We start from the raw sequence: 18,454 nt of genomic DNA on the forward strand, positions 1-18,454 counted from the left end.
AATTTATGATACTTACCAAATACAGACAACCAGTAGGAGAATAATGACAGTGCTCCCTGTAATAAGTAGAAGCTGTAGTGGAAAGCTCCCTGTTCATGGAAAAATGAGACTAAGTGACTAAAAGAATACAGACAAAATACTTGGAAAAGTTAATATATCTATGTAAATAAATTGGGTTTTCACTGATTTTATATTAATATAGTAAAATACTCTATAATGGATTAAAACAAAACATAATTGACCTATACAGCAGCAGAAGAGAAGAGAGCAGATTCAGTTCTGCATTTACCTGCATTATTCACATGAATCCACGATGACGTCTGATTACCAAAAATATTTGCGGCCACACAGTAATAACTTTCTGTATCTGTCTCACTGGTCATCTTGAAGCTGTAAATCTCTCCTTCAGCTACTTTCATGGGTCCATCTGTGCTGCTCTTGAACCAGGTGAAGCTGCTGACGGGAGGCTTGGCTCTGCTGGAGCAGGTGAGATTCACCGAGCTGCCTGCTGACACCAAACCTGATGGACTGATGGATGCTGAGGTGTCTTTAGGAGCATCTGAGGAGAAAGTGACAGATTTTATTCATTAGAAACAGCTGACATGAATCATGACGTGCTGACAGGATCCAGTAACAAACTCTGGTCGTCTCACATGAAACATTGAGAGTCACTTCTGTCTCTGCTGTCTTGAAATCTCCTTCATTCACAGGATATCTGGCAGAGCAGCTGATGTTGTTTCCATCATGTGAGTCTGACAGAGTGACGGTCTCCTGGATTTTAGTTGTAAAGGTTCCATCTGTGTTTTCCTCCATGTTGTTGTGAGAGTCTTGTTGGAGAGTCCAGGTGAGTTGAGGAGGGGAGTGTGGACAGGGAGTGAAAGCTGAGCAGGTGATAGTGACAGACTTCTTCTCCTTCAGATCACCTGAGATTTCAATTCTGGGTTTCCAAGGAGAATCTGTGGTTTCAGATGAAACAGATTTTACACAGTAATATAAAGCACATTTACTAGACACTAGACAAATAACAAAGACTTGGCCAAACACTGTCCATTATTTGATCCTACACGTAAAAAAGTGATGATAAATGTGAAGGATTGAAGATATTAAAATCAAAGATTGTTTAATGTATACTGTGTCCCAGCAGGATCTTCACTGATACTGCTGATAATCCTACAGTTCATGTTTAATTTCACAGTGTAGATTATATTCATGGTATTTGTTCCTTTAAATTAAAACCTCTTTTGATTTCACTTTTTATTCTGAACAATAATATAATAGATTAATAAAAACAAAACTTTGTTACCTTTAACTGTTATTTGAAGAGGATCACAAACAGCTGTTGACCTGAACGGCCAGTTCATAATTCTGAAGAAGTATTTGTCTGAATGATTTGTACTTAAATTAGAGAACAGAGTGGTGCAGTTTGTTCCATTCAAGTTTCCAGTAATTTTCATTGGATATTTGGAAACTTTCCCACTATTGTTGAAAACTACGTTATGTTTACTGGTCCAGAAATTTGTATGATTTTTAATCCACACTCCAAAGATTTCTCTTGTGCTGTTAAATGATGATGTCGATGGTGTCGATGGTTTTGGTGTAAAAGAACAAGGGATTTGCAAACAGGATCCACTCAGTGCTTCCATCTGCTTTGGTGCAGTGATGGTGAGGTTTGCACGACAATCAGCCAAAACACCTGTAAAATCAGAAGAATGATTAACACAAGTTCTTTATATATAATCTACAATCCTGCAACATGTATGAGTACTTTAAAAAAAGTCCTTTCAAATATTAGAAAGTTTGAATGATGCGAGTCTGTAAATAAAAGTGAGTGAACAAACAGCTCACCTGGAAGAAAGAAGACACTCAGTAACATGTTGACTGTCACCACGTTCACAGACAGAGCTGCCAGGAAATTCATCTCCAGACTGGAAAAAGAAGAAAACCATGTTGTATTTTAGTGTCTTAATCAAAGAACAATTTTAACAAAGTATTGACATTTTTAAAGCAACATCAAATTCACACATTCAAACCAGAAAATTTCCCCAAACAACCAGATGTTTGCTTTAGAAATGACGATTACTAACATCTGTTGAAAGTTTTCAAAATTTCAAAATCTAAATCACCCAAATTACTTCTTGATGTTACAGTTTAAATTTTACAGAAACAGCCAGAAATTTATTTGTGATTTATTTCAGTAAAACTAATTCATAAAATATAAAATGAGTTTTTGCTCAGGTGAAAAAAAATTAAAAAATGTAGTTTTCTTACCGAATGAATCTGCAGCTCAAACGGAGAAAGAAGTTGAGTTGTTCAGCCGCCGATCAAATAACCAACTTCCCTGTTTGTTTGCTGTCATGTAAAAGCAAAGAGACTTGTTGTTCCACGAAGTCTTCATCCTTCCTGCTCCGACTCTGTCAAAGAGGAAGTCACCTTTTTGGGGCATCTTGAGCTCAGCAGGGTGTGAATGACGTATTCATTCTCAAACATGGTTTTAATCACATGTCTGACCTTCATCTGTCTGCTGAACAGTAGATTTAACAGTCAGATGTGTAATATGTTGAACATGTTTAGTTTAGTTTGAACGAACTGCTGTTTCTTCTGCAGGAAATCTGTTTTAACATGAATGTAACTTGTGTTGCTTTTTAAACTCTGCTAACTAAAGAAGATTTATATTTGTAGTTCCCTGTTAACTATTGATGATTACAAGGATGACAGATTATAAATTATTGAAGTATGAACATTTCAATGTCTCCTGGTGACACAAACTGCTGACTTTAGTTTAGATGGCATCAAATCAAAGAAAACAAAACTCTCGTTGATGCTACGTTTCTTATATTTAAATGAAGTGTGTTTTGCTTTCAGAGCACCTGACGAGCTTGAAGGAAAAATGACTGACTGCAGATCAGATGAGGAATTTGTTGAATTTTTCTCAGATGTTAATGAGAAATATTATTAGAAAAAATTGAGAGCTGTGAACTTCATGCAGTGCAGAGTTAAAGTGTTTGATTATTTTTCACGTGTCAATAAATTTCAGCCAACAAACAGAAGCAAAGACTTTCATATAAATGAATAAAAACCAAATGTGATCAATAGAAATAATTCTTGTGTCGACATGATGAAGAAACTTATGAAACAACGTGGCTGCAGTCACAGTGAGAATCCTGCAGAACACAAAGAACCAACTTCCTGTTTACTTGAAGGACTCAACTTATTCTAATGAAGTCATCATCATTCATCCAACCACTTCTCTATGACACCTACACACACACACACACACATGGAAACACACACACACACACACACACACACACACACACACACAGACACACCATTTTAGCTTTAATCAGGTGTTTGTTTCATTGTTAACAGAGACTTATTATCATTAGTCCCATTTGAAGTGTGCAATGAACAGTTGTAGTGTATACAGTGCCACCTAGTGGTAAACCAAAGCGATGTCATGTTTGGAAATGGGTCGACACGGTTGCATAAAAAAAGATTTCTTGTACTAAAAGTTACTCCAAGTGACCAAAAATAAAGGTTTTCTAAGAATTTTAACTTAATGTTCAGAGTAGATCATTTTAAAGATAAAAGTTATTCACATCATTTTGTGGTGAAAAACTGTGATGAGCAGGGAGGAGGACTTTTTTTGCGAAAGTAAGATTTATAAGAAATATTCTTCGAACACTGAATGACAGTAAGTTGATGAAACACTGAAGATTATATAATGCTTTGATTATGTTTGTGGTTGAAATCATTAGAAACACGCTCACTTCTCCAACTTAATGCAATAACATAACAACACCAGAGTTGAAAGTGATCACAGCAATGAGATATTTGTCAGTTGTAAAAATGCTGCAGTGCAGCAGTGATGACTCGAGTCTGTCACATCCTTCATCAGCAGAGAGCAAACAAACACTTGCAGCACTTTCACAGCCTCTTAATAGGATGCAGTTCATTTCATTTCCACTGGAGGTCACTGTCCGTTCTGTGCCCGTTAACACAGAGCTTTTTATTTTATTAGCCAATCACATCTTTTAGAAGGACGTATCCTACCTAGCAACGGTGTCAGCTACATCTCACTAAGATAAGGGTTTCAGAGTTGCTCTAAGAAGTTTACTAACTCACTCTTAAGACCACTTTGCTCAACATTTTTTTGAAGTTTGGAGCTCGCTGAGAGGAACTGTTTGTGAAGATCAGACACAGTATGAACTGAGATAAACAGCAGACAGCAGATAAGTTCTGGATCCAATCTCTCACATTAAACAACACTATGAACGCTGAAGGTAGAACAAACTGTCCTCTTTCTACACAGGAAGCTCGACACCCTGCGCTCACCCCAACTCCCGCTTCTGCGCCCCGGCGGCTCAGTGTCCCATCATCGACCCCCAGTGGGAGAGCGAGGAGGGCGTTCCCATTGACGCCATCATCTTCGGTGGCAGGAGGCCTGAAGGTTGGTGTCGACGACACAGATGAAGAGGTTTTTTTACTTTGACCTCGTATTAGAATTAGAGGGAAAAAGAAGCCGTAAAAATGTGGAGAATCCTTCTTTTCTTTCTTTGTTTCTACAGGTAGATTATTTCTAATTAGACAGTTTTTATATCCTGGAAAAGCTTTTGAAGTGACTTCAAGTATTTAAGTACACTGTGCACGGTCTGCCTGATGCAACACGATGTTTCTGTCTTCTTCTTTAACGTAATATAAGTTTGAGTCATTACAGCATAAACACCAGTTTCATATCAGCACAAGAACATTTATAACGGACAGAAGCTGTGCAGTAAACATGATGAAATGCTGATGTTGTCAGGAGTCCCTCTGGTCTACGAGTCTTTCAACTGGCAGCACGGTGTGTTCGTCGGAGCCTCGATGAGGTCAGAGGTCACAGCAGCTGCTGAGCATAAAGGTACGAAAATCCACATGATGCTCTGTTGAGCTTCAGGTTGATCCAGAATCCTTCTGTTGATGATGTATTTTAAGACAATGGTCAGACACGGACTTTAAATGAACTTTTCATGAATCAAACGAGCTCGACGTCAATCTAAAAACCTGCAGAGGTTTCTTCACCCGTGAAGCTAAAAAGTTCATTTTAAATAATCATTTTACATTTGACAACCTGTTTTTATACATTTTGGATACATGCATGATTGTATCTCGCTCTGAGTTGTATTGTTTCCTTTCACCTCTCCAGGGACTGCAGATAGAAATGAGCTCGTAGCTAGATGTGGTACAAAGCATCTTTTTGAGATGAATGTATTTTGTACATGCTCCCTCTTATAAATAAACTCAATAAACTAAACTGAAGCTTCATCACATTTACAAAGTATTCAACTGTTTTTCCTTCAGGCAAGATGATCACGCACGACCCCTTCGCCATGCGTCCGTTCTTCGGCTACAACTTTGGCGAATACCTCGCTCACCGGCTGAGCATGCAGAGCCGAAAGGCGCCGACTCACCTGCCCAAGATCTTCCACGTCAACTGGTTCAGGAAAGACCCGGCGAGCGGCGCCTTCCTCTGGCCCGGCTTCGGCGAAAACGCCCGCGTGCTGGAGTGGATCTTCAAGCGCTGCGGCAGGGAGAGGGAGGACGAGGCGGCCAAGAAGAGCATCATCGGCTGGCTGCCGGTCGACGGCGCCATCGAAACCAAAGGCCTCGGCGGCAAGGTGGATATGGGCGCCCTGTTCGACGTGCCCGAGCCTTTCTGGCAGAAGGAGACCAAGGAGCTGAGAGCCTACTTCACCCAGCAGGTCGGAGCCGACCTGCCGGCTCAGGTGGAGGCCGAGCTGAAGGCGCTGGAGGACAGAGTGCACAGTTAAAACCCTGCTGACAGGAAGTACAGCAGAAGAAGGGAGGGAGACACAGGAGTCGGATCAGAACCAGAGCCACTGACCGGGTTTACATACAGAGAGAAATGTGGAGCTTAGAAAGGCTTTTTACAGGTGAGCATAAAAACTGATGACCAGGTGGAGATACAAGCCACAAACATGGCAGCAGCTCCTATAAGAGCCTCGCTGCTCAGCCAGAATAATACAGAACTTATTCAATCACTAGTTAACCTTCTCTGTGCATGAAAACTCAGTCCGTGACCGCTGCCCTTCTCTGCATGAAGAGAAATCTGTTAGGAAAACCAAATGTACACTGCAACACCAACCTTACTTCACACTAATGCTGCAACACTTTGAGGGACCGGTGGCTGCGAGGGACGTGAATGTTCGGGTTTCCCAGAGAGAGAAGCTCATGTCACTACCTCCATTCACTCACAACTCCCGGCGTGGTGCTGGAGTACAATCAACCTCGTAGTGCCTTTTTGAACCAGGCAGCGTCCAGGCTGCGAGTGTTTACAGGCTGACGACCAAAGACCTTTTTTAAGGATAAATTCAGAAAGCGCAGATAAAGTTTGAACACTTTTACTAAATAAAAGTTTTGAATTACATTTTCAATACATTATCAACTGAGTCTCACCAGATATTGCCCTTTATTTTAAATTGAGTGTGATATTACAAAAATAAAAGTGAGAACATTGTAGTCCAGGACTCCTATGAATTCTTCATCTCACCACTTTTGTAATGTTTGTGATTAAACTGTAAGATTTCAGGTGATGTTTACTCACAATATGTGAAATGTTGGACCAATAAATGCAACTGAGATTACTTGGAATTTTTATTTGAAGTTGTATGCCAAGATTTTTATTACAGTGCAATGAATAAACATCTTCAAAAGCGGAAGCAGTGACTTCTTTATTTTTGCAGCAGTTTAACACGTTTTTCTTTAAACGACGTAGCGGCACAAGAACAGTAAAAATAACATTTCAACTGAATCTAATCTTTCACATCGCTGCTTTTTGTTATTTATATTTAAGTTCCCTGTTTACAGCTTTAAGACTTTTATTTCTGGTGTACGTGAGATGCAGATTACTTATTGCAGTACAACAGATGTACGAAGTCTGAACACAAATATGAACTGTGATATTATCATAACTGACTGAAGCCTGTGAGCTGCAGGGCGTTAAGGGCCTGTTAACATCAACATCTTGAAAAAGCAAAAAGTAAAGTTACAGTATGAGATCCCCAAACTGAAATCAGTTTGTCTTCACTTGAGCGTAGAGCTCCTCTGGACCACCAGCTGTGTGCGTAACGCTCCTCTCTACCTTCAACACTTGGACCTGTGCGTACACCGTCTCCTGCTGCTGTCCGCCGTCCTGCACTGAGACGGTGAGACGTTCAGGTCTCTGCCTGGAGAAGCTGACATCTTCATAATGGATCTCCTCCTCTTTTATATTGGCCGGCACTTGAAGAGCAAACTCCTCCCTTGTTTGACTCTGAGGGGAAAATGTACTGAATTAGAAATGTTGGGAGATGAATCCGTCATCATCAGGTCCGATGTATCAACTGCATCAATGCTTCTGTTGCATTTCACTGTAAATGGGTCAGAAATTAGAGAGCTAATGTCATATTTGTTAAGTTAACACACCTCACAGTTATTTAATATTTGGTTCAAACAGCTGATGAACATCGACCTGCTCTTCAATGGTTTGAAGTTAGTTACTGAGCAGATTTAAAGTACTTCTGCTGGTGTATAAATCTGGCCTGGTGTGAACCCGAATCTATTTCACTGCATGAATACAGGTCTGCAAACAACCCCGATGGTTTGTAGTTGTTCCATCCAGAGTTGGCGGAGACCTCGGGTTAATTTCAACCAATCAACTCGCGCCTAAACCGGCCGCCACTCTTCCACCGCTGCCACCTCCAAAACACTTTTTCCTGCGTACAGACATCGACTGTATATGTTCAGCATATTTTTAAAGTTGTTTTGAATGAACGCCAGCAGCGTGACGGGCCGCTGAGTGTTCAGCACGTTATTCCGGTCACCGAGAGATCGTCTCTGTCACCAGCCGTCCAATCACAGTGAAGAGGAGGCGGGACAGACGCACTAACGACCGACACTGGCCGGTGATTGGTCCGCCTTTCAGCGTGGCTGGGTAATCAGAAACAAGTCTAATTACCAGTCGGTTACAACAACGAAGAAAACTGAAGCTGTGAGTCACAGTTGGTTCATCCAGACTACTATAAATCATGTAAAAGCCTAAAATAATAAATGTGTCTGATGTGCATGAGGACTAGTTGCTACTGTTCTTAAACCAGCTTCCTGATGGCATCCAGAAACGGTCAGAAACAGTCGACTGATGTTTGGCTTGTTCAGTCTTTTATGGGTTGTTGCTCAACGTTTTCAACCACAGTGTTGCTAACAGGCTGTTTTGTCACATTTTCTATGTCTCTGCTCAGTAACCTCAATAATGTTCTGCTTACTATTCACGTCATTTACATTCGTAGAGTGCAATTAAAACAGTGCAGCACTGTACACCAAAAAGTTTTGCATTTTCTCACCTGAGTCTGTTGACGAGTTGAATATTTGGACTTGAACCAGCTGGAAAACATGAGAGAGCTGTCATAGTAATTATATATAGAGTGAGAGAGAGTAAAGGCTGGTATAAAACATACATTATTCAATGTGCATCAGTGACAAACATCGTATTGAAATCAACTGGTGGAGGTTTGTGGGGGAAACTAAAGGAGGACTGACGTTTGCAAATCAAACAGCAAGTCGACTACAAAAAACAACTTGCATGATATGTTTGTTTGATTGTCAACAAATTTAATGTGAGGAACCAAATTTCCATATCACCTATTTATGATGCTCTCACCTTAAACACCTTCAACATTCAGATGCTTTAATTTATGATACTTACCAAATACAGACAACCAGTAGGAGAATAATGACAGTGCTCCCTGTAATAAGTAGAAGCCATAGTGGAAAGCTCCCTGTTCATGGAAAAATGAGACTAAGTGACGAAAAGAATACAGACAAAATACTTGGGAAAGTTAATAGATTTATGTAAATAAATTGGGTATTCACTGATTTTATATTAATATAGTAAAATACTCTATAATGGATTAAAACAAAACATAACTGAACTATACAGCAGCAGAAGAGAAGAGAGCAGATTCAGTTCTGCATTTACCTGCATTATTCTCGTGAATCCACGATGACGTCTGATTACCAAAAATATTTGCGGCCACACAGTAATAACTTTCTGTATCTGTCTCACTGGTCATCTTGAAGCTGTAAATCTCTCCTTCAGCTACTTTCATGGGTCCATCTGTGCTGTTCTTGAACCAGGTGAAGCTGCTGACGGGAGGCTTGGCTCTGCTGGAGCAGGTGAGATTCACCGAGCTGCCTGCTGACACCAAACCTGATGGACTGATGGATGCTGAGGTGTCTTTAGGAGCATCTGAGGAGAAAGTGACAGATTTTATTCATTAGAAACAGCTGACATGAATCATGACGTGCTGACAGGATCCAGTAACAAACTCTGGTCGTCTCACATGAAACATTGAGAGTCACTTCTGTCTCTGCTGTCTTGAAATCTTCATTCACAGGATATCTGGCAGAGCAGCTGATGTTGTTTCCATCATGTGAGTCTGACAGAGTGACGGTCTCCTGGATTTTAGTTGTAAAGGTTCCATCTGTGTTTTCCTCCATGTTGTTGTGAGAGTCTTGTTGGAGAGTCCAGGTGAGTTGAGGAGGGGAGTGTGGACAGGGAGTGAAAGCTGAGCAGGTGATAGTGACAGACTTCTTCTCCTTCAGATCACCTGAGATTTCAATTCTGGGTTTCCAAGGAGAATCTGTGGTTTCAGATGAAACAGATTTTACACAGTAATATAAAGCACATTTACTAGACACTAGACAAATAACAAAGACTTGGCCAAACACTGCACATTATTTGAACCTACACGTAAAAAAGTGATGATAAATGTGAAGGATTGAAGATATTAAAATCAAAGATTGTTTAATGTATACTGTGTCCCAGCAGGATCTTCACTGATACTGCTGATAATCCTACAGTTCATGTTTAATTTCACAGTGAAGATTATATTCATGGTGTTTGCTCTTTTAAATTAAAACTTCTCCTTATTTCACATTTTATTCTGAACAAAATAGATTAATACAAACAAAACGTCGTTACCTTTAACTGTTATTTGAAGAGGATCACAAACAGCTGTTGCCCTGAACGGCCAGTTCTCAATTCTGAAGAAGTATTTGTCTGAATGATTTGTACTTAAATTAGAGAACAGAGTGGTGCAGTTTGTTTCATTCAAGTTTCCAGTAATTTTCATTGGATATTTGGAAACTTTCACACTACTGTTGAAAACTACATTATGTGGACTGGTCCGGATATCAGCATGATTTTTAATCCACACTCCAAAGGTTTCTCTTGTGCTGTTAAATGATGATGTCGATGGTGTCGATGGTTTTGGTGTAAAAGAACAAGGGATTTGCAAACAGGATCCACTCAGTGCTTCCATCTGCTTTGGTGCAGTGATGGTGAGGTCTGTATGATAAAGACAATCAGCCAAAACACCTGTAAAATCAGAAGAATGATTAACACAAGTTCTTTATATATAAACTACAATCCTGCAACATGTATGAGTCCTTTAAAAAATGTCCTTTCAAATGTTAGAAAGTTTGAATGATGCGAGTCTGTAAATAAAAGTGAGTGAACAAACAGCTCACCTGGAAGAAAGAAGACACTCAGTAACATGTTGACTGTCACCACGTTCACAGACAGAGCTGCCAGGAAATTCATCTCCAGATTGGAAAAAGAAGAAAACCATGTTGTATTTTAGTGTCTTAATCAAAGAACAATTTTAACAAAGTATTGACATTTTTAAAGCAACATCAAATTCAGACGTTCAAACCAGAAAATTGCCCCAAACAACCAGATGTTTGCTTTAGAAATGGCGATTACTAACATCTGTTGAAAGTTTTCAAAATTTCAAAATCTAAATCACCCAAATTGACTTCTTGATGTTACAGTTTAAATTTTACAGAAGCAGCCGGAAATTTATTTGTGATTTATTTCAGTAAAACTAATTCATAAAATATAAAATGTGTTTTCGCTCAGGTGAAAAAATAAAAAAATGTAGTTTTCTTACCGAATGAATCTGCAGCTCAAACGGAGAAAGAAGTTGAGTTGATCAGCCGCCGATCAAATAACCAACTTCCCTGTTTGTTTGCTGTCATGTAAAAGCAAAGAGACTTGTTGTTCCACGAAGTCTTCATCCTTCCTGCTCCGACTCTGTCAAAGAGGAAGTCACCTTTTTGGGGCATCTTGAGGTCAGCAGGGTGTGAATGACGTATTCATTCTCAAACATGGTTTTAATCACATGTCTGACCTTCATCTGTCTGCTGAACAGTAGATTTAACAGTCAGATGTGTAATATGTTGAACATGTTTAGTTTAGTTTGAACGAACTGCTGTTTCTTCTGCAGGAAATCTGTTTTAACATGAATGTAACTTGTGTTGCTTTTTAAACTCTGCTAACTAAAGAAGATTTATATTTGTAGTTCCCTGTTAACTATTGATGATTACAAGGATGACAGATTATAAATGATTGAACTATGAACATTTCAATGTCTCCTGGTGACACAAACTGATGACTTTAGTTTAAATGGCATCAAATCAAAGAAAACAAAACTCTCGTTGATGCTACGTTTCTTATATTTAAATGAAGTGTGTTTTGCTTTCAGAGCACCTGACGAGCTTGAAGGAAAAATGACTGACTGCAGATCAGATGAGGAATTTGTTGAAGTTTTCTCAGATATTAATGAGAAATATTATTAGAAAAAGTTGAGAGCTGTGAACTTCACGCAGTGCAGAGTTAAAGTGTTTGATTATTTTTCATTTGTCAATAAATTTCAGCCAACAAACAGAAGCAAAGTCTTTCATATAAATGAATAAAAACCAAATGTGATCAATAGAAATAATTCTTGTGTCGACATGATGAAGAAACTTATGAAACAACGTGGCTGCAGTCACAGTGAGAATCCTGCAGAACACAAAGAACCAACTTCCTGTTTACTTGAAGGACTCAACTTGTTCTCATGAAGTCATCATCATTCATCCAACCACTTCTCTATGACACCTACACACACACACACACACACACACACACACACACACACACACACACACACACACTTTATATTTGATAACATTTTTAGGATCAAAACTACATTAAACTTGCACCACACCGACTCACTGAACACCTGAGCACCGAGGATTCATGTCTATCAGCAGATCAGTCAGTAAATGTACACTTCTTCTTCTTCTTCATGCTCTTCATCACCAATATCTACTTTTAACTGTCCTGTTGTCAATTATTGTAAACAAAGAAACACAAAGTGAGGAAATTGCTTTTACCTTAAATTTATTGAAAGAAACGTGAATAGAAGACAAAACATGCCAAATTTACAGATTATTGATGAAGTTGTGTTTAATTTTGAGTTTCCTACATAAAAAGAAGAAAACATGAACTTTGTTTGAGCTCCACAGAGAAACAAGAACTTTATATTACAAAGATTTTATCTTAAAATGTTCCTCTTTAGTTCACCTTCTACAAAGCAGTATTATGTCATATGTACAGGCCTGGATGATGCTGCGATCCACTAAAATATCATTAATAACATGTGCAGACAGAAATAAGAGATAAAGATAATAAATCAGTCTGTTGACGAAGAGCTCGACATCTTCCTCCTCTCCTTGTAGCTTCATGATGCCTGAACCTCGACCATGTTGACAGAGTCTGCTTCTTTTGTGTCCTGTTGAAACCAAACACACACACACGCACACACACACACACACACACACACACACACACACACACACACACACACACACACATACACCATCGGTCACTAATTACCAGTCGGTCACAACAACGAAGAAAACTGAAGCTGTGAGTCACAGTTGGTTCATCCAGACTACTATAAATCATGTAAAAGCCTAAAATAATAAATGTGTCTGATGTGCATGAGGACTAGTTGCTACTGTTCTTAAACCAGCTTCCTGATGGCATCCAGAAACGGACAGAAACAGTCGACTGATGTTTGGCTTGTTCAGTCTTTTGTGGGTTGTTGCTCAACGTTTCCAACCACAGTGTTGTTAACAGGCTGTTTTGTCACATTTTCTATGTCTCTGCTCAGTAACCTCAATAATGTTCTGCTTACTATTCACGTCATTTACATTCGTAGAGTGCAATTAAAACAGTGCAGCACTGTACACCAAAAAGTTTTGCATTTTCTCACCTGAGTCTGTTGACGAGTTGAATATTTGGACTTGAACCAGCTGGAAAACATGAGAGAGCTGTCATAGTAATTATATATAGAGTGAGAGAGTAAAGGCTGGTATAAAACATACATTATTCAATGTGCATCAGTGACAAACATCTTATTGAAATCAACTGGTGGAGGTTGTGGGGGAAACTAAAGGAGGACTGACGTTTATAACTCAAACAGCAAGTCGCCTACAAAAAACAACTTGCATGACATGTTTGTTTGATGGTAAACAAATTTAATGTGAGGAACCAAATTTCCATATGACCTATTTATGATGCTCTCACCTTAAACACCTTCAACATTCAGATGCTTTAATTTATGATACTTACCAAATACAGACAACCAGAGGGATGAGAGTAATGAAAGTACTCTTCACAATAAGTAGAAGCCGTAGTGGAAAGCTCCCTGTTCCTGGAAAAATGAGACTAAGTGACTAAAAGAATACAGACAAAATACTTGGGAAAGTTAATAGATTTAAGTAAATAAATTGGGTTTTCACTGATTTTATATTAATATAGTAAAATGCTCTATAATGGATTAAAACAAAACATAACTGAACTATACAGCAGCAGAAGAGAAGAGAGCAGATTCAGTTCTGCATTTACCTGCATTATTCACTTGAATCCACGATGACGTCTGATTACCAAAAATATTTGCGGCCACACAGTAATAACTTTCTGTATCTGTCTCATTGGTCATCTTGAAGCTGTAAATCTCTCCTTCAGCTACTTTCATGGGTCCATCTGTGCTGTTCTTGAACCAGGTGAAGCTGCTGACGGGAGGCTTGGCTCTGCTGGAGCAGGTGAGATTCACCGAGCTGCCTGCTGACACCAAACCTGATGGACTGATGGATGCTGAGGTGTCTTTAGGAGCATCTGAGGAGAAAGTGACAGATTTTATTCATTAGAAACAGCTGACATGAATCATGACGTGCTGACAGGATCCAGTAACAAACTCTGGTCTTCTCACATGAAACATTGAGAGTCACTTCTGTCTCTGCTGTCTTGAAATCTCCTTCATTCACAGGATATCTGGCAGAGCAGCTGATGTTGTTTCCATCATGTGAGTCTGACAGAGTGACGGTCTCCTGGATTTTAGTTGTAAAGGTTCCATCTGTGTTTTCCTCCATGTTGTTGTGAGAGTCTTGTTGGAGAGTCCAGGTGAGTTGAGGAGGGGAGTGTGGACAGGGAGTGAAAGCTGAGCAGGTGATAGTGACAGACTTCTTCTCCTTCTGATCACCTGAGATTTCAATTCTGGGTTTCCAAGGAGAATCTGTGGTTTCAGATGAAACAGATTTTACACAGTAATATAAAGCACATTTACTAGACACTAGACAAATAACAAAGACTTGGCCAAACACTGTAAATTATTTGAACCTACACATAAAAAAGTGATGATAAATGTGAAGGATTGAAGATATTAAAATCAAAGATTGTTTAATGTATACTGTGTCCCAGCAGGATCTTCACTGATACTGCTGATAATCCTACAGTTCATGTTTAATTTCACAGTGAAGATTATATTCATGGTGTTTGCTCTTTTAAATTAAAACTTCTCCTTATTTCACATTTTATTCTGAACAATATAGATTAATACAAACAAAACTTTGTTACCTTTAATTGTTATTTGAAGAGGATCACAAACAGCTGTTGACCTGAACGGCCAGTTCATAATTCTGAAGAAGTATTTGTCTGAATGATTTGTATTTAAATTAGAGAACAGAGAGGTGCAGTTTGTTTCATTCAAGTTTCCAGTAATTTTCATTGGATATTTGGAAACGTTCCCACTACTGTTGAAAACTACATTATGTGGACTGGTCTGGATATTTGGATTATTTTTAATCCACACTCCAAAGGTTTCTCTTGTGCTGTTAAATGATGATGTCGATGGTGTCGATGGTTTTGGTCTAAAAGAACAAGGGATTTGCAAACAGGATCCACTCAGTGCTTCCATCTGCTTTGGTGCAGTGATGTCGAGGTCTGTATGTTTAAGACAAGCAGCCAAAACACCTGTAAAATCAGAAGAATGATTAATACAAGTTCTTTATATATAAACTACAATCCTGCAACATGTATGAGTCCTTTAAAAAATGTCCTTTCAAATATTAGAAAGTTTGAATGATGCGAGTCTGTAAATAAAAGTGAGTGAACAAACAGCTCACCTGGAAGAAAGAAGACACTCAGTAACATGTTGACTGTCACCACGTTCACAGACAGAGCTGCCAGGAAATTCATCTCCAGACTGGAAAAAGAAGAAAACCATGTTGTATTTTAGTGTCTTAATCAAAGAACAATTTTAACAAAGTATTGACATTTTTAAAGCAACATCAAATTCAGACGTTCAAACCAGAAAATTGCCCCAAACAACCAGATGTTTGCTTTAGAAATGGCGATTACTAACATCTGTTGAAAGTTTTCAAAATTCCAAAATCTAAATCTCCCAAATTGACTTCTTGATGTTACAGTTTAAATTTTACAGAAGCAGCCAGAAATTTATTTGTGATTTATTTCAGTAAAACTAATTCATAAAATATAAAATGTGTTTTCGCTCAGGTGAAAAAATAAAAAAATGTAGTTTTCTTACCGAATGAATCTGCAGCTCAAACGGAGAAAGAAGTTGAGTTGATCAGCCGCCGATCAAATAACCAACTTCCCTGTTTGTTTGCTGTCATGTAAAAGCAAAGAGACTTGTTGTTCCACGAAGTCTTCATCCTTCCTGCTCCGACTCTGTCAAAGAGGAAGTCACCTTTTTGGGGCATCTTGAGCTCAGCAGGGTGTGAATGACGTATTCATTCTCAAACATGGTTTTAATCACATGTCTGACCTTCATCTGTCTGCTGAACAGTAGATTTAACAGTCAGATGTGTAATATGTTGAACATGTTTAGTTTAGTTTGAACGAACTGCTGTTTCTTCTGCAGGAAATCTGTTTTAACATGAATGTAACTTGTGTTGCTTTTTAAACTCTGCTAACTAAAGAAGATTTATATTTGTAGTTCCCTGTTAACTATTGATGATTACAAGGATGACAGATTATAAATGATTGAACTATGAACATTTCAATGTCTCCTGGTGACACAAACTGATGACTTTAGTTTAAATGGCATCAAATCAAAGAAAACAAAACTCTCGTTGATGCTACGTTTCTTATATTTAAATGAAGTGTGTTTTGCTTTCAGAGCACCTGACGAGCTTGAAGGAAAAATGACTGACTGCAGATCAGATGAGGAATTTGTTGAAGTTTTTTCAGATGTTAATGAGAAATATTATTAGAAAAAGTTGAGAACTGTGAACTTCATGCAGTGCAGAGTTAAAGTGTTTGATTATTTTTCACTTGTCAATAAATTTCAGCCAACAAACAGAAGCAAAGTCTTTCATATAAATGAATAAAAACCAAATGTGATCAATAGAAATAATTCTTGTGTCGACATGATGAAGAAACTTATGAAACAACGTGGCTGCAGTCACAGTGAGAATCCTGCAGAACACAAAGAACCAACTTCCTGTTTACTTGAAGGACTCAACTTGTTCTCATGAAGTCATCATCATTCATCCAACCACTTCTCTATGACACCTACACACACACACACACACACACACACACACACACACACACACACACACTTTATATTTGATAACATTTTTAGTATCAAAACTACATTAAACTTGCACCACACCGACTCACTGAACACCTGAGCACCGAGGATTCATGTCTGTCAGCAGATCAGTCAGTAAATGTAAACTTCTTCTTCTTCCTCTTCTTCTTCATGCTCTTCATCACCAATATCTACTTTTAACTGTCCTGTTGTCAATTATTGTAAACAAAGAAACACAAAGTGAGGAAATTGTTTTTACCTTAAATTTATTGAAAGAAACGTGAATAGAAGACAAAACACGCCAAATTTACAGATTATTGATGAAGTTGTGTTTAATTTTGAGTTTCCTACATAAAAGGAAGAAAACATGAACTTTGTTTGAGCTCCACAACTTTATATTACAAAGATTTTATCTTAAAATGTTCCTCTTTAGTTCACCTTCTACAAAGCAGTATTATGTCATATGTACAGGCCTGGATGATGCTGCGATCCACTAAAATATCATTAATAACATGTGCAGACAGAAATAAGAGATAAAGATAATAAATCAGTCTGTTGACGAAGAGCTCGACATCTTCCTCCTCTCGTTGTAGCTTCATGATGCCTGAACCTCGACCATGTTGACAGAGTCTGCTTCTTTTGTGTCCTGTTGAAACCAAACACACACACACACACACACGCACGCACGCACGCACGCACGCACGCACGCACGCACGCACACACACACACACACACACACACACACACACACATCATCGGTGCTCGGTCACTAATTACCAGTCGGTCACAACAACGAAGAAAACTGAAGCTGTGAGTCACAGTTGGTTCATCCAGACTACTATAAATCATGTAAAAGCCTAAAATAATAAATGTGTCTGATGTGCATGAGGACTAGTTGCTACTGTTCTTAAACCAGCTTCCTGATGGCATCCAGAAACGGACAGAAACAGTCGACTGATGTTTGGCTTGTTCAGTCTTTTGTGGGTTGTTGCTCAACGTTTCCACCCACAGTGTTGTTAACAGGCTGTTTTGTCACATTTTCTATGTCTCTGCTCAGTAACCTCAATAATGTTCTGCTTACTATTCACGTCATTTACATTCGTAGAGTGCAATTAAAACAGTGCAGCACTGTACACCAAAAAGTTTTGCATTTTCTCACCTGAGTCTGTTGACGAGTTGAATATTTGGACTTGAACCAGCTGGAAAACATGAGAGAGCTGTCATAGTAATTATATATAGAGTGAGAGAGTAAAGGCTGGTATAAAACATACATTATTCAATGTGCATCAGTGACAAACATCTTATTGAAATCAACTGGTGGAGGTTGTGGGGGAAACTAAAGGAGGACTGACGTTTATAAATCAAACAGGAAGTCGCCCACAAAAAACAACTTGAATGACATGTTTGTTTGATGGTAAACAAATTTAATGTGAGGAACCAAATTTCCATATGACCTATTTATGATGCTCTCACCTTAAACACCTTCAACATTCAGATGCTTTAATTTATGATACTTACCAAATACAGACAACCAGAGGGATGAGAGTAATGAAAGTACTCTTCACAATAAGTAGAAGCCGTAGTGGAAAACTCCCTGTTCCTGGAAAAATGAGACTAAGTGACTAAAAGAATACAGACAAAATACTTGGGAAAGTTAATAGATTTAAGTAAATAAATGGGGTTTTCACTGA

At 38.6% G+C, this 18,454-nt stretch overlaps 3 protein-coding genes and 1 long non-coding RNA gene across 4 annotated transcripts; 1 reads left to right on the plus strand and 3 right to left on the minus strand.

Moving 5' to 3' along the window:
- Positions 1-73: 73 nt before the first annotated feature.
- On the minus strand, positions 74-1,970 carry LOC138199225 (myeloid cell surface antigen CD33-like). Its single transcript, XM_069151161.1, has 4 exons — positions 1,846-1,970; positions 1,304-1,693; positions 290-956; positions 74-89 (listed from the first exon to the last, which is right to left on the minus strand). Exons 1-3 carry the CDS (start codon positions 1,916-1,918, stop codon positions 550-552), a joined length of 870 nt encoding a protein of 289 aa, XP_069007262.1. The 5' UTR covers positions 1,919-1,970; the 3' UTR covers positions 74-89; positions 290-549.
- Positions 1,971-3,688: 1,718 nt separating this feature from the next.
- Positions 3,689-6,388, plus strand: LOC138199168 (phosphoenolpyruvate carboxykinase [GTP], mitochondrial-like). Its single transcript, XM_069151108.1, has 4 exons — positions 3,689-3,694; positions 4,288-4,450; positions 4,805-4,900; positions 5,341-6,388. Exons 1-4 carry the CDS (start codon positions 3,689-3,691, stop codon positions 5,808-5,810), a joined length of 735 nt encoding a protein of 244 aa, XP_069007209.1. The 3' UTR covers positions 5,811-6,388.
- Positions 6,389-12,332: 5,944 nt separating this feature from the next.
- Positions 12,333-15,455, minus strand: LOC138199226 (B-cell receptor CD22-like). Its single transcript, XM_069151162.1, has 7 exons — positions 15,331-15,455; positions 14,783-15,178; positions 14,139-14,441; positions 13,775-14,044; positions 13,499-13,580; positions 13,140-13,179; positions 12,333-12,653 (listed from the first exon to the last, which is right to left on the minus strand). The coding sequence occupies exons 1-7, from the start codon at positions 15,401-15,403 to the stop codon at positions 12,603-12,605; spliced, it is 1,215 nt and encodes a 404-aa protein (XP_069007263.1). The 5' UTR covers positions 15,404-15,455; the 3' UTR covers positions 12,333-12,602.
- A 1,918-nt stretch (positions 15,456-17,373) lies between these two features.
- LOC138199392 (uncharacterized) lies at positions 17,374-18,350 on the minus strand. Its single transcript, XR_011178341.1, has 3 exons — positions 18,282-18,350; positions 17,923-17,962; positions 17,374-17,409 (listed from the first exon to the last, which is right to left on the minus strand). It is a non-coding gene; the product is annotated as an uncharacterized lncRNA (long non-coding RNA).
- Between the last annotated feature and the right edge of the window lie 104 nt (positions 18,351-18,454).

This window comes from Embiotoca jacksoni, unplaced genomic scaffold (genome assembly GCF_022577435.1).
Source record: "Embiotoca jacksoni isolate LCO1_2020_lvr unplaced genomic scaffold, fEmbJac1.0.p SCAF_17, whole genome shotgun sequence".
In the NCBI taxonomy this organism is placed as follows: domain Eukaryota; kingdom Metazoa; phylum Chordata; class Actinopteri; family Embiotocidae; genus Embiotoca; species Embiotoca jacksoni.